Source organism: Rhamphochromis longiceps, linkage group LG14, assembly GCF_057381845.1.
Source record: "Rhamphochromis longiceps isolate RC_006_pf linkage group LG14, R_longiceps_female_GT1.1, whole genome shotgun sequence".
Classification (NCBI taxonomy): domain Eukaryota; kingdom Metazoa; phylum Chordata; class Actinopteri; order Cichliformes; family Cichlidae; genus Rhamphochromis; species Rhamphochromis longiceps.
This window is the reverse complement of record NC_140570.1, coordinates 19,901,274-19,917,116: the sequence shown is the minus strand read 5'-3', so window position 1 is coordinate 19,917,116 and position 15,843 is coordinate 19,901,274. Positions and strand designations below refer to the sequence as shown.

Here is a 15,843-nt window from a genome sequence, read left to right as displayed (position 1 = left end):
AGGTTGAAAGGAAAGAAGGATGGTAATGGAAACGAGACTAGCAGGATGAGAGGGATGCAGGGCGTTTTGGCTGTAAGAAACTACAGAAGAAAGATGAGGGAGGAGATCAGAATACAAACAGTGATCGCTACAAGGAGAATAGACGATAGAAACAGCAAGGGGGAAAGTGTGAAGGAGAGATTAAGAGAAAGAGAGAATGTGACAAAAAAAGAAAAATGGAGAAGAAGCGAGGGAGCAAGCAAAGAAGGGAAAGGGGTGTGTGAGAGAGGGAGAACAGCTTTGTAGAAGCAAATGGTTGGGGCTGATAAGACATGAAACACTTCACTCTGGTGCCAAAAAGGCAGAAATGACTTGCTATGTAAGCCAGTCAGCTAGCCTGGTGAGAAGACGAACCCCAATGCAATGGACAGTCAACCTAACTGTCCAGTCATTCATTCACTCCCCCTCAACCCCCCAACTGGATTACAGCATTTTAAAAGCCAGATTTTTACATAGCAAGAGACATCTCACCAGCCTGCGAGCTATCTGTTCACATGACCAGAGAAGCAAGGCAGGCAGTGAGTCACAGCCTTTGTCAGTTACTTGGTCAGGCAGTCCATTTATTAAGCAATTACTGCAATCACAGTACATAATCATCTATCCGGTCACATATTTGGCCAGTTGGTCAGTGCGATTAACTCCCAGCTATTTAGCCATAAAGAAAGCAGGGCAGTTCAGCAGTTAATAAGATTATTTGAGCAGCCAACCAATGACCAGAAGACGAAGACTGCCAGTCCTTCAAGTCCTCTTCAGTAACAGTCAGTCAGTTTGTCTGTCAACATATGAATCAGTCAGACAACTAATTAGACATCAAGGCAGACTAAGTCTAACCGACCAGCCGTGCACAATCCTTTTGGTTCGTTAAAGATTTGGTTTTATTTTTTCAATAACAATATTCTTTCTTTTAAGATTAGAATTGTTTAACTTAAAATCTAACTAATATAAAGTCAGATATATTGCACTACTATGATTATAAAGCAGGGGCATAAATAAGACACAGTCATGTCCTCATGGGTGTATCTGGAATAGAGTTAAGGACTCTTTAATAATGACCATAGGCAACACATCTAACAATCTGCCCTCATCTTTGCTCTGAGATCTGTGAGGGCTTTGTTGATGCACATGTATTCATGTGTTTGTGTAACTGGGTTTCTAATTAATGTTTACTTTAGCATTTGGGTCTTGAGGATGTCTGCAATATTTCCATTTTCGTGTAGGGTCAGCTTTGGAGTATTTTCTGGGATAGTTTTTAAAAAAATGCTATTCTTTTACATGTAGAGTACACAAATGATCACAGTGTCTCTGTGGAAGTAAGATTAAATACATAGAGAGACATGGAAAATAGCACTGTCTCATACAAATGCCCAACAAGTCACCTAAAATTATGAGAACAGGTTTACTTTACCCTTTTATTTTGATGAAGAGATAAAAAAAAAAAAAAAAACCTATCAGAAGAGCTCAAATACACTAAAGGAAAGTTGACTGAGTAGGCATGACTGAATAGATTTACAGAGAGACACAGCATAGAGATGAAGACAGAGGAGAGAAAGGTGAGTGCTTAAAAAAATGCCGGACTGACAGTGAAGACCTGTCACTCTCCACCTACATCTTCTCTTAAAAAAAAAAAAAAACAAGTAAAAAATAAAATCGAAATCTGATTAAGGCAAATTCTTCTGCAGGCAGTGTAACAGAGAGGACGGTGGTAGCTGTGTTGTCCTCAAAAAGAGAAGAATCTAAATTAACACGTTGTCCCACAGTCCGGTGACTTTGTGCGACCAAATGTCAAACCTTGACAGACGCTGCAGAATCCATTGCAGAGCTTTCATCTGGTGGTAGCTTTGTTACGAGAGGAAGACAGGAGCACAATGAGCAAGTCAGCCCAAAACCTCACAGGGCCATGATCCTCCTTCTCGTCTCTTCTCTGTGCCGTTATTTCTTAGCCATCTTCATCTAAGCAAATATATGATGTCAGAACCAAATAATAAAAAAAAATGTTATACAGAAAAAAAAGAAAAGAAAGATAAGTCCTTTAAGAGCTTTAGAGAAACTCTATCAGGCTGTCTGTTCTCAGTCATTTTCGAGGGTCTGTGTTTTCTGTCTGTTGGTTTGTCTGCAGACTCGGCATCAGTGTCGCTGCAGAGGTTTCCTCATCACCAGAGGCTGCAAAGAGGAGGAGGTGGCTGAGCTAACATTAGTCAAGCCCTGCTGAGGTCACCATCCACAGAGAAATATGCAAAGACTGCAGGCATGGAGGTAGAAAACAAAGGTTTGGGGAGGCTGAAGAGGTGAGTACAGTTACAGAGAATCGAGAAGACGAAGGAGAGATGAGGGGAGTACGAGGACAGATGTGCTGGAATGTCAGATGAATGACAGACATATTATAGAATGACAGATGGAAATAAACAACGGAAGCATGTACACACTGTTCACCATACTAATTTATTCATAACACCAGCTCTTCAACCAAAATGAGATTAATGTATTGACACAGTACAAAATAAACAGAAAACAGCACTGCACTGTCAGAGATTACTAAATTGCCCTTTTAAGTATCTGATCTTGATGATGTGTTTGTATGTTTCTCTTGCACCTGACTCGAGTCACCAAACCAAACACTGCAGTGTAGTTTGATATATTGCCAGCTGAAATGTGCATGGCTGAAGGTGAAGCTCAAACTGGGGACACCTAATCCAGCTGATTTAGTGTTTCTGAACTCTTTACAGCAGCATGCGCGGCTGTTTTCCTCTGCGCCAGCAGGAGTGATGACTGGATCTGGCCACCGGAGGCACTGTAGACTCACTGCACTCTCAAATCAACATCTTTGAGCCGTTGTCTGTTTGTAAGTATTTGCATGAGGGGAGGGCAATGGCGAAGTACAACTGCAGATATTTTGGTCACATTTGAGTTTTCTGGATGAAACGATGCAATGTGCCTTAAAACAAAACACCGAATTAAAGCCCGAGCATCTGTGGCTTGTTTTATCTCTGGGCTGAAATTAGTCTTTTGAGTTGCTTTCACTTGCATCACTTTGCATGCCAAATTGAATTAGACTGATTGCATTTACAGGAAGGGGATGGCCACCATAAAAACGCTGCAGATGGGTGAAGTGAAATCAAATGTAAGCGGAGGATGTGCACACATCCACCGATTAGCCCTCCTTTATCCTTGTTTGTAGAAGAAAGAGGAATAATTAAACTGGGCTGCAGAGCAGTGTCTATGTGAAAGCTATTAGAAGAGATTGGACTGAGGTCACTTCTAAATGGTGATCTGAGGTCACTTTTGGATTTGCCTACTAATGAGACATTAGTGAAATCTTCCAGCTGGACAAGTGCCACTCCCTCCTGGCTGTACTGCGAGGGCTCTATTGAACTCATCCAGCTCGTCCACTTCCAGGCTGATTTTTCTTTCAGTGTTAAAACGGTGCCATGTTGTGCCCTTGTTGGAGTTCATCCTCCAGCTTTCTGATGCTGAATGTATCCAAAAAGACCACAAAGACAGGTAAACCTCACCACAGAGCTGGACTTGAAGCGCTATCAGTTCTACAGTATCCACAAAGTAACTGTGGTAACTTCCCTCTCTACGAAAAGTGATTGCATATGTTGACTGGTTACGATCGTGTGTAATCAGTAATCAGCGGACGCATTACCGTTTTCATTTGAATAATGTATGGCCCCCACCAATAAAAAGAAAACAAAGAGGGTCCAAGCTAAAAAAACATTTCTTTTTTTGATAAGTGGAAGTTTCCAAACACTTCCCATGGACGCTGAAACAATGGCTGAGGTGAGAGTGTGCCAGAGGCTGACTGAAAAGCCAGATTGTCCAGACATAAGGGTTCAATCGTCCTGTGAACCATCAGACGAGTCTAACAACACTTAAAAGGGGCACTTTAGCCTCGTATTATCACATTAATGTTGTGGCCATTGTTTCCCCACAGTACAGACTGCAATATTCATGGCAGACTCTATTAGCACTAAGGGATGACACATGCCCACTTCTCCTTTATTTAATTGTACTGAAAATAGCCCCAGTTCACCTAGAGGGTACTTTCAAGACACCCTTCAATGAAAAGGAGTGATGCGGCTTAAAAACAAGATTCTCACTTGCTATTAGAAGATAAAATGCAAAAGGTGGAGGCTAATCTGAGTATTTTTCAATATTCAAGAAACCAGCTTGAGATGATGTGAGCTTTCTGACATTAGGTCACTTCTAGTAGCTTCAACCACACGAAGATGGCTCCATGCTTTTCATCTTGTTTCAGCATAAATCAAGGATCATTAGACCTTCGATTGTTCAATTTTGATGAATCCTTGGGAATTGTAGCTTCAGTTGCTACAGCCAGTGTGCTCTTCTGCTGTCGTAGCTCATCTGCTTCAAGGTTGGACATCCTGTGCATTAATGTTTTTATGCCTGTGAATCCTTTCGAACAGTTACAAGTGATATTGGGCTATACAATCAAACTGAATCGAATTGATGTGCTGCTATTTTGGCTTCAATGAGTGGTTACTGGTGTTACTGTTGCCTTGCAATCAGCTAGAAGTCAGGCAATTTTCCCCTCTGACCTCTGGCATCAAGAGATTATTACCCAAAGAACTGCAACTCACTAGATATTTTCTCTTTTCTGGGCCATTCTTTGTTGGCCCAGGAGGTCGTCAGTTTCTGAAACATCAGCAAGCTGGCGCCAACACCCATGCCTAATTCAAAGTCCCTTAAATCCCCTTTTATTTCCATTCTGATGCTCACTTTAAACTTCAGCAGGTCATCTTGATTTGTCCATATGCCTGAATGTACCGGACTCGATTCCATGTAATTGGCCGATTAGGTATTTGCATTATACCACTCGATCAGGGGTGCCGAATAAAGTGACTGGTTAGTGTGTATCCTATCCCCTGTGAAATATTCTAAGTGGGTGTTCTGTATATGAGAAATTCTCTGCCTATAGTTTTCCTATTCCATCAATTTCCACTTACTAATCTTGCTTGGAAAAAAATGTAAAATAAAAACTTATTTCATATGGTTATCATATTTTTTCTGGTGTGTAATTTTTTTTCAACATAAACTTCAACTCTCTGCATACGTGCTCAAGTCAAATCAAGATTCTGGTGACATTAGGCTATGTATTTTGGAACGACTGAGTATCCGCGCTGAAGGAGAGCTTCACCCAAATAGCACCCAAACAATGGAGAAATGAAAACAGTCAGATGGTACATTACCATGATAGTTGTCACGACAACAGTCCGGTTCTCCATAGCCGAGCTGTCATTGGACAGAGCATTTTCATTCTGGACCAACACAAGTTTGTCTATGTCATTCCAGTAACCAATCTGAGGTAAACAGGGGGATATATGGGAGTAGGAGAAGATGAATGAGAGGGAAAAGAGAAAAAACATCCATGAAAATATAGTTTAATGTACTTTCAATCAGTTTTACCCTCGCACAATTTATGCAAAATGTAATTCGACATGCATGCAATACAATCGAGACAGAAAAGGTAAAACAGAATCATTAAAGGAAATGAGAAGGCGAAATAGGAGAAAATGAGACTGAGAGAAAGATAAATCAGATTGAGCAAACTCCAGGAAATTTCCCATTGGAACTGTAGGAGATATTGAGTGTGAGCCAAGAACCTTCAATAAACACACATTGCTGTCGAAGGAACAATTGCGATGCTGGAACATGGTGCTATATCTTTATTATTGGGGCTACATGTATGTGATTTTCCAGTATAGAGAATTTATAAGCTGTTCCAAATGACATCCTGTCCTCTTACTTTCTTCTCTTATTGAGACAGATTATGTTCAAACTTTACTTATTTATGTCACTGCAGATTTTATGTACCCCCAGGTTGCCTGGGAGCTGATCTCCAGTGTGTACTCCAAAAAGCCATTAATATACACAAGCTGTGATGGCTGGTTTGATTGCAGTCATCTAATGGTATTCATAATTGCAAACAGAAGTTATTAATTAAGAATTATGAAAATAATTATGGCGTAAATTATTTTTTTTATGAATGGAGGCTGAATGAAGAATGAAGCACTATACAAATTAACAGGAATTGTTTAAATTAATTGTGATTTATGTATATATCCTGCTGAGGCATCGCATTTGCTCAAATTAAGATAAACAGCATTTTCTTTGCATTTTCCTGTCTTTTAACATGGCTTTTTAGAAACACGGTCTAAAATACTTTGCTCATGGTATTGCTGTGAGTATCTGGACTCAAAAATTTATAGTCCTTGTCTTTTTTTAATGCATGAGGAACTTTTACCTTGCGCGGGCCATTGCTCTTGAGTTCAAACACGTCCATCGTGTAATTCACCCTCCGACCGTAGTGATCAAACTGAATATTCCCAGTCAGGCCCTGAATGCGCACCTGGATGAATTGTAACAGTAGAAACATAAAACTAAAATAGTTCATACAGATGTTTAAGATCGCAGACACTCAGTGAACAGTCAGGAGTACAATAGGAGTGCTTGGGCTTCTTTTTTTGTCTTCATGGTGAAGCCAAGCAAGCGGTGCTTAAACAAATAGTTCAATAACTGCAACGGGATGTTGCAACAGAGACAAAATTGAGTTTCCATTAGCAATAATTTGATGCACAGTTAACATTAAGACTGATACCCGTTATTTATTTCAATTATGTCAAACGAAACGCTTGCATTGTTTCCTATGAACACTTTGTGCCCAAGCTGAAAACCTGAATTGAGTGTGGGAATGTTAGCTGCTGCCACTAAGCAACTATAAACAGAAGAATTAATGAATGCAAATACTTTGACCCAGTGTTTTTGAGTTTGTTGTTTAATGTTCTCTGTTGATTCTTAGGTTGCCCCTCATTTGTTGTCATTAAGCGTTAGTTTGTCTTTGCTTTTAGAGGCCAAGTCTAATTAAAGTTAATATTGTCTCGTTTTCACTTTAAACATTACACTGAAAGTCTGAGGCAAATACCGCTGATGGGTAAGTACATGAGACATTAATATAAATTGATAAGATATAGAAATACGGCAGTACAAGTATAAACATAGAGACAATTGAAGTCCTGTTGATACAGTATTTTAAAACAACTGGACCAAAGCATTTATTTCCATAATATTTTGTTCTGTCATGTGCTGTTTTTATCATCAAATGGTTGGGACCTCCACAACTTTAACATTATGACCACAAAATTTCTACCGATTCACAACAGACAACAGCCGCAGTCCCTAACAGAGCATCCATGTACTGTATGCCTTATTTTCAAAATAAAAGCACTTGGATTTAACTTTCCAAAATAAAGGCACAAAACCAAGAGTTTATCTGAATGGTTTAATTAGTTTAGTTAGTGTTTAAAACCTTTTCAGTAATTTTTTCTGCTACCATTTTGTTTCAGATTATTTACAACCTATTTACCTCCAGCTTTTCAGGAGAAAGCAAAAAAAAAATAAAAAATTCTACATCAGCAACAATCCTAGTCTTTCTTCTTTGTTTTGTTCATTTCATTTGTTTTTTGTGTGTTTACATGTGATAATGGATAATTCATTTAGCATTCACTCTATTATAAAATTTGTACACTATCAGTGAAATTGAGCCAACCTGTTTGAGCGCACGCTCCATATCTATTCCTTGGTTCCAAGGAGCAGCTGGATTGGCCAGACAGTCACCTGCATTGCCACGGCGACTGATATCGATTTTTTGACGGCGAAGGGTGCGGAAGGCTTCAGCCATTACAAGGACACCATCATAAGTCAGAGATGAGGTATACTGCGAAAAAGAGAGAGGGGACAAAGGTTACCTCTTTGACAAGCCTAAACTTTGTATAGAACTGTATGTATATCTTAGGTCCTTCATGTTATATAACTGATAACATAAATTGCCTAAAAACTGTTTTATTATCCTTTTGCATTAAAATGTTTAGTGTGAAGTATTTCAGTATATTTGTTGCTTTCCAAGAATGTTTTTCTACAACAGTATTACTACCCACTCACATCTTTTGACCAGGCTTAGACCATCATAACTCTACATAAGGGAACATGGTCATTATGTAAACTGTGACCAGTGCCACAGTCTATCTCACTGCTCTGACTTTTATTTTATTTCTCCAGTAAATATCAATCAACACCACTATAAATGTAACATCACTGTAAATGTGCCAGGATTAGACAGAGTTACAGTTTTTAAATAAAGTCACTGTACGTGACATTGAAGCCATTTAAATGAGTTAAATTATATCATAAACGTGTTTTTCAAATATGCCATAATTCTTTGTCATGCTGATTGCCAAGGTTTACAAACGCTTATTACTGTTTCACTGGGTTGTATTATAAAATAGACTTAATACCTTTAAAATGACTTGCTATTAATTTTAATTCAATGTAAGACACTATCAGTGTCTGTGCTCTGATGAAACCCTGCAAGTGATGGTGGTCTTGACAGATTGCTTGACAAATTCATTATAGGTAAGACACAGCGCTGCAGGGAAGAATACACACACACACACACTCAGCAGCAACACCCCCACCCAGGACACACACAGACACGCAGCTCCACACAGATGGAGGCAGTCAAACACTCAGCAGGCTGCCTTCACATCGCGACAGAAAGAAGTGGAGGGATGAAAATGGAAGGATGCAGGCAAGTCGGCTGAGATTCTCTTGCCAATGCTTTCCACGCCTCTGCAGGTAGTTTCTCTCTTATTGACATCCCTTGATTTGTATCCCACAAGGTGTTTTTTGCAAGGCTACGCAACTGTGTCATCCTCCTTTCATCTGTACCCTTTGAAACTAAGGAAAGCCTTTAGGCATGTGACTGACAGATGAAGACTATCCGAATCACAGAGAAAACAAAAAGTGAGCCAAGTAGTTTTCTAACTTTCAGTTTATGTCAGGAGCAGAGTACAAATGTTTTGGGGGCACAAAGAAACAGAATTACCTTTTAAAAACACAAAGTTTCAGAAAATGTTCCCCAGGATCAGATTCAATCTTTAAGTTTTTAAATGTGGCTTGTCAAACAGGATAAAACATTTAGAGAAAAATATCAGGGACCGGCTTTATGATTAATATATAAAGATGAACCAAGTAGTTTTCATTTTTCACACATATTTATAAAAATCTATGCAGCTATGACGCTTTGCAAAAAGTGAAATGATCAAATCCCTCCTTTTGCAAGTGGAAGGACTTGAACATTGTCCAGTATAATCAAATGCAAGAAAAACTAAAATTATTTCTAGTAGCATCAGCTGTTATTTATCTTTAAAGCTAATAAAAATGCCATTTTGCTAACTAACTAAGTTTGTGATGTAAACGACTCCATCCAATTCGAGCCAAAACCATATTTGACCTAAATTTCACTGTCTTTGTGTAGCTCTCTTATGGCTCCCCTCCTGTTTTCAGATCACTCCTGGAAGTATTCTGATGACTTCCACATCTGAATCTTCACCTCTTTTACTGCCACACAAAGAACAAAAGAACAAAAATCAAACAGAGCAAAATTCTGCTGTTGGGTAGATGTTACAGCTAAAACTTGATCCTGAATAATTTTGGACTTGGTATTTGACCCTGACATTCACAGTCTGATCATCAGGTCAAATTCCTTTTCCACAATTCCCATGACTGTGACAATATGATGACTGAAAATACATGTTTCTGATTATTCTCTGGGTTTGGATGCTGCAGGCTGTTTCACTGAAAGCTGCTGTTTGTTTGCTGTCTTGTAGCCAAAGCCTTCCTTATTTAATTCCATGTATAGTTGTAATTTCCTGTTTTGAGAAGGGTTTTTGGTTTTCCAGATATCCAGGGTTGTTGAATCTGTTATAGATGTGTCCTTGCATGACAGCATTTAACGTGGCGTCATGAATAACACTGGCTGAGCACGAGTTCGTCTTCGTTCAGAGGGAGAACGGTACGGTCTGTGAGTGAAGGCTTTTACTGTTACGTTCTGTTCTAATTTTGTCTCTCCAGCATTTCCTTCTTTTTGAGACTTTGTCTGTTAGCTGTTTGTTATGTCCTGTTTTATTTTGTGAGTTGTTTGTCTCTTTTTGACTTGCTTTTAGTTTTACTGTCTTTTCATTGTCTTGCTTAATCTCAGCTGTGTCTAGTTCCCATTGTGTTTCCTCTCATCCCTGATCATCGCTCTGTATACAGTCCTGTGTCACTTTGGTCGTTTTCAGAGTGTCTGTGTTTTTACGCTTGTGTGCTCTTTTTTTTTTTTTTTTTAAAGTAGGGCTGCTGCCTTCTACCCAATATGAATGTTTAATTTTTTATCTTTTCCACCTGTAAGTTCTGAACCTGGGTGTCTTTCCTGTGAAAATAGCTAAAAAAAAATACGGATAAACTGGATTTGATTAAAAGCAATAACAAGAAAGATGGAAAACGTCAGGATTGTGCAAGAAGTTAATAGACGAACAAAAAGAAAAAAAAACATTTAAACACTACATTGAAAAAAATATTAAATGAGTTTCTGAGAGGGAAATAACATCTGAACATTTAATTTCATACCAGCAATAATAACTAAAAGTAGAATTTAAGTGAGCAAATCTAATGTTTACTAAGATTATTATCACGATGATCATTATTAAATCCTTCTTATTAATCATTTTTGATTAAATCTGTTAACACAGATGTGGTCAACATTCATAAAGTCAGATCAAGTGTTTGCAGAAATTTGGAAAAATTGTTTGTATCTCCTGAAGTGATCCTAATTATTATTTACAACATTTTAATGAGCTTAATATATTTCTTTGACAATTACTTTTCAATAAAATCTCCAAGCAAAACAAAGAGAAACCAGCAGTTAAGAGATTTTGATTGATGGGCGGCTCAAATTCCAGCCTCAAGTGTAGAAGGGACAATTCTCAGTAGTATTTCCCACCCTGCCCATTATCAGGCCACATTTTTATTTGGCCTAAGGCTACCAGTTGCCCCAAGGTTAACTGAGCTCATTTTTTTTCTTTTTTTTACAGAGCAAAAATTAGCCAAGAGCAATTTGGAGGCATCTGTTGTCACGAGAGGTAACTGGATTTCTGTTACTGTTAAATCATTCAAATCATTGTTTCCAGGTTTGTAACACAGTATATGTACATGGCAGCAAAAGTAAATACATTCTCTGAATGCACTTAAACAAAGATGTTTAGAGGTTTTGAGATTTGAGCACTTACAGGTGTGTTTGCTTCTGTTTTGTGCATCAAAATATGTTCACTGTGTTTATCTGTCACAATCATGCATAATAGGCTTACCTCAATTAACACACTAAATGTTGTGTAAATGTTAAGGGACGATTGATGAAGCTGACATCTACTAATGAGAATTCATTAGGTGAATCTAAAACTGATGATTAGCTCATTAACACTGGGACTGGGTGAAAAATAGCGTGCCAATTAGAAATCGTAAAACCATAAATATATATTTGCATCACTGTTACTAGTTACAAGTAGTTACTGCGTTACTGTGTTTTTTTGAGGATTATTGAATACAAACAATTTCAGCAAGCGGGCAGAGGGCTGACAGCTGATGTATTTTTAATGGGTAGGTGGACATTTTTTCTATAAATATACCCACAGGTCAGTGCTCTGTCAAGGGATTTAATTGTGAATATCTATAAGGAGCTGGAACTATAAAGGTTAAAGAAAGATATCTCAGAAAAGTGAGTAAATAGGTGAGAGAGCCGACACATGACAGCAGAATTTTATTCTAAACAGACACAGAACACCAAAGTCTTTAGTCTACATAATCTGTATGCATCACGTTAACCTTGAGACTTAATCACAGATAAGCCTTTTCACTGCCATATTCTGAGGTCATGCTCTGATTGGCTAAGAAGCTGTAACACATGCACCACATCACACTCTGAATGGTTCAAATACTGCGTATCCCCCTGTGGCTGGATACCTGATTGAAAACCTTCCGTGCAGCTTTTGCGTTGAATTTCAGGTACAAAGAGCAATTTGCACATCAATGGCAGTAATGTGTGTGCGTGCACTTCAAGTAACTGTTTATCTCAATACCATGCATTTTTGAAGTAAGTCTGAATGGAAGTCCTGCATTTTCTTCATTCCATATTTTGCTGTAGAATTTATTTCAGTGCTTCAGATACCACACAAGAATATGTTTCAGGTACCGAGACCTCTGTCTGCCGCAGATTTCCAAAATGCATATTCAATGATAGAGCAACGTGTTTTTATTACCTTAGGTGGGCTTTCAGATCCAGGGTATTCACGCTGATCGAGTTTGTTCCAGCGCTGCATAAGTTTTATGACAATAGGCTTGCTGAAGTCCACTAACTGGAACCCGGTCACATTGGCCCCGCCGTGCATGAACCTTTCCAAAGATATGTCCTTGAAACCCTGGGTAGACCAAAAGCATGACAGAAATAAAGAAATGTGTTTGGAACAATGTAACACAAAAACCACAAAAACCTTCAGACCAGACGATGTAATGCAGTCCATATTCATCTTATGAAATATCCAAGGAAACAACCATTTAATCAGTGTAAAGAAGGTACACTTCACTAACTACACATTTATTGCCTGAGATATCTTAATATAAGAAAAAAGTCTCAGTTTTTCTGATAAAGAAATGTGTTTTATTTTGTTTATGTATTTATTCTAACTGTGGAACCACTGTAAAAGTCAAGCAAAACCCAGAACTTTCTACAGTAGATCATTTAATTGATTAACTACTACTCAAGTACTTCGGTATCGTATGAATGGCCATGGGGGGATGTCTTTATGAGCAGGAAAAGCTGTAAAACATAAAACTTTAGTTAAAAGTCCAAAGTTTAAGCCTTCCTTCACATTTTCCAAAACTGTCCAGTGACCCAGATTGGAGACCTTGTCGGCCCAATTCTGACCCCCTGGCCATATGTTTGAGACCCCTGGTCTAAGGTTCAAAGTCCTCCCACAAACTAAGATCTCCAGATTACATCCCCACAGTGGAAACTTTGCAACATTGAGGAATCACTAAAAGCAATGAAATTCCATCTAACCTGACCTGAGCCGGACCCTTTTACACTGTGCTGGAGAGAACTACTGTTCAAAAGATTTCAGGAATTAAGGTTGAAACAATGCTGATTTTATTGAGCTTGATTCCAGCAGCTTCCCAAAGGTGTGACTTTGTCAAGGAGAGACACATGATAAAATAGTAATTTAGTAAAATACATAATAGGATCTGGTAGAAATAAATAGAAAATAATTAAGATAATGTTTTTTTAATCATTGCAGAAAATCTCCAACTCTGTAACGACAAAGACTTGAAGAAAAATTCTTCAAAGGTCCATCTTGTTTTGTCTAGTATTGCATGTCAACTGTGGATTCTTAAGTAGGCTTTTGGAATAAAATATTACACCAACACTGTAGGAAACGTGTTTCAGAAAACAGCAGGACAACAGTTGAAAGCAACGCCAGCATCCTTACCAGGTTTGCTATGATGTAATGGTAACCTTTGACATGTTTCCCCACACTGACAGCCTGAAAAGAGAGAGGGGGAGAGAAAACGTGGATTTAATTTGGAAACCAGGGGAAAAGTAGCATTAGGGAGCACGACAGGGGTGACAAGGACAAAAAAGTGATTTCCTCCATCTCTTGCTCCATTACCTTCCTTAACAGTGGTGCTGTGGTTACTTTATTATGCTGATTAAAGGAGGATAAAATGATGAAGACTTTGGTACCATGCTGGCTAAAAACTCTGCAGACTTTTAAAATGTTTTAGTGATGCAGAAAACAGCCAGTACTTTGTCTTTTGGAGACATTCAAATTGAAATGATAAAACTTAATTTGTTTTGTTGAAATAGCTGCTTTTGAGAAATGTAGTTCCACTGAAAGAAAGCATATAATACTTTACCTAAACTTGAAAACAGGTCAAGTCTGACCCAAACACAATATATGGGTTATAAAAGCTGCAGATGATTTCACTCTTTTCATTTTTTGTTTTTTGTTTTGTTTGCTATTTGATTTCAAATGTGACCTATAAGGTAAAAATATTTCTGCTCAAAACTAAAACCCGTGAGTTTTTGGTCACTGATATTATCCATATAGGGAAATGGAGCGAAAATACAGCAGACTGTGGGAATTCTGACAAAGTGGTCGAATGCATATTGAGATTAACAAGTGGCATAAACCTAATTAACAAACTGTTCACATTTTTCTTTGTCTCTCTCTCACCCACACATATCAGCGGCTTTGTACTGACGCAGACAGATGTACGTACACACACGCGCGTGCACACACAAAGATCGCAGCTGGCAGGGGCAGACAAACAGAGCAGTCTCTGTCTCAGAGCAGGGATGCAAGCCAGTGCCAGCTCTGCAGAGCTGACTAGTGTGTGTGTTTGTGTCTGTATGCCCGTCTCAGTACACATGTGTGCGTTTGTGCATGCGCCTCCTGTCTGTCTGTTCACTCAGCACAGAAGCCAATTAAGAAACAGTCTGTGTGTCTGAGATGCCGCTACTAGTGTGGGTTTGTGTCTGTGTAGCTGTATGACTATGTGCATTGTAATGCTGTAATTTTAGCTTTTTTTTTTTTTACATATATTAAATTTCTGTGTGTTACCAGTAATTGTAGGAGTTTCTGAGAGGTATGTGCATTAGTGAATGTGCTTGTGTGTATGTTTGTGTTAGTGAGTTTATCACATATGCAAAGTGAGGATCACATGTAATGACAGGTGGCAGGACCAATGGGATGTTGCAGCCCTGAGTCACACGCTCTCTCTTTCTCACACACACTCCTGAGACCTGTCAGAGCTCAAGACTTAACCATCAAACAAGACAGACAATCTAATGAACTCAGACAGCCATAAGGTGTCCGAGCGCATGCCTTGATATTTATTACGTGGGTATATGCTTGAAATCTGTGTGCGATAGGACTCTTTACTGTCATTACTGCAATCACACACTGTTGGGGAAGTCACAGTTTTTCATTCCACATTTACGAACTCCAGGGAAAAACTCAAATCTTGTTTTCTTTCCAGATGTCAGAAAGCATCAGGCGAGCTGCTGCAACCAGCTGAGTGGAGCAGACAGTCGGCAGACACTAGTGGTACGGTGAAAAATCTCCATTATGTGGTACTACAGTCATTAGTAACTTAACTTTAATTCTAATTGTTTTCACTATTTCTCACAGGGTCTCACCTCATTACTTAACACAACCTATTATGTGGTTAAAAGGATCTAAAAACGCATCATTGTGCTTTGGCTGTATCTCATTAAGTGTTAAGTGCAGGTCAGTAATGTCATCTCTGCCCTCACTCAGTGATATTTGGGCAGCCATTAACTCGATCTCATGATCTTGTTTAGCATCCAGATCAGTGTCAGACCTCCATGCACCAGCAGTTGGATAATTCTTTTTTTACATTTTAAAAATTCCTTTTATTACTTGTAACCAGGGACTGTAGAGTATTTATAAATGCTGTAAATGTAATGTAGCCATTAATAAATGGCAATAACAACCTCAAACTTACTCTAAAACAGAATTATTTAACATTTAATAGACCTGTTAATTATTCCATGTTTTTCCATCCTGCTAAGTTATCTGCACCACAAATCTCTCCATATTCAACCTCCATACTCAACTAACATGAGTTACATGGTTTGCTGGCTTAAGCACTATTTTGGATTTTAGACTGAAGTATTCACAATCTTGTTGGTTAAATTTCCCAATAACAGTACCTGTTCCAGGATGCTCTGTAGTCTCTCAGGCTCCAGGTCAATGACATATTTTCTCTCCTGCCGTCGATCCAGGTCCTCTAAGAGTCTCCGATACGCCGCCTCATTGAAACTCTCCACACAGATTGCACTCACCTGTACATGTCAAATGCGCGCAGGAACACAAGAGAAGACATCAT

General features: G+C 38.7%; 1 protein-coding gene across 4 annotated transcripts in view; it reads right to left on the bottom strand.

Annotated features, from left to right (window-relative positions):
• gria4a (glutamate receptor, ionotropic, AMPA 4a) overlaps positions 1-15,843 on the bottom strand; it is a 123,745-nt gene that overhangs the window by 40,964 nt on the left and 66,938 nt on the right. For all 4 annotated transcript variants that reach the window (XR_014914737.1, XM_085429087.1, XM_085429085.1 and 1 more), the window contains exons 5-10: positions 15,668-15,799; positions 13,419-13,472; positions 12,192-12,350; positions 7,607-7,774; positions 6,305-6,409; positions 5,250-5,360 (exon numbers count right to left, since the gene is read on the bottom strand). Coding sequence is in view for 3 of the 4 variants with exons in the window: in XM_085429087.1 (XP_085285213.1) it covers positions 5,250-5,360; positions 6,305-6,409; positions 7,607-7,774; positions 12,192-12,350; positions 13,419-13,472; positions 15,668-15,799 (729 nt within the window). In the remaining variant the exon portion in view is untranslated. The remainder of the gene's footprint in view (positions 1-5,249; positions 5,361-6,304; positions 6,410-7,606; positions 7,775-12,191; positions 12,351-13,418; positions 13,473-15,667; positions 15,800-15,843) is intronic.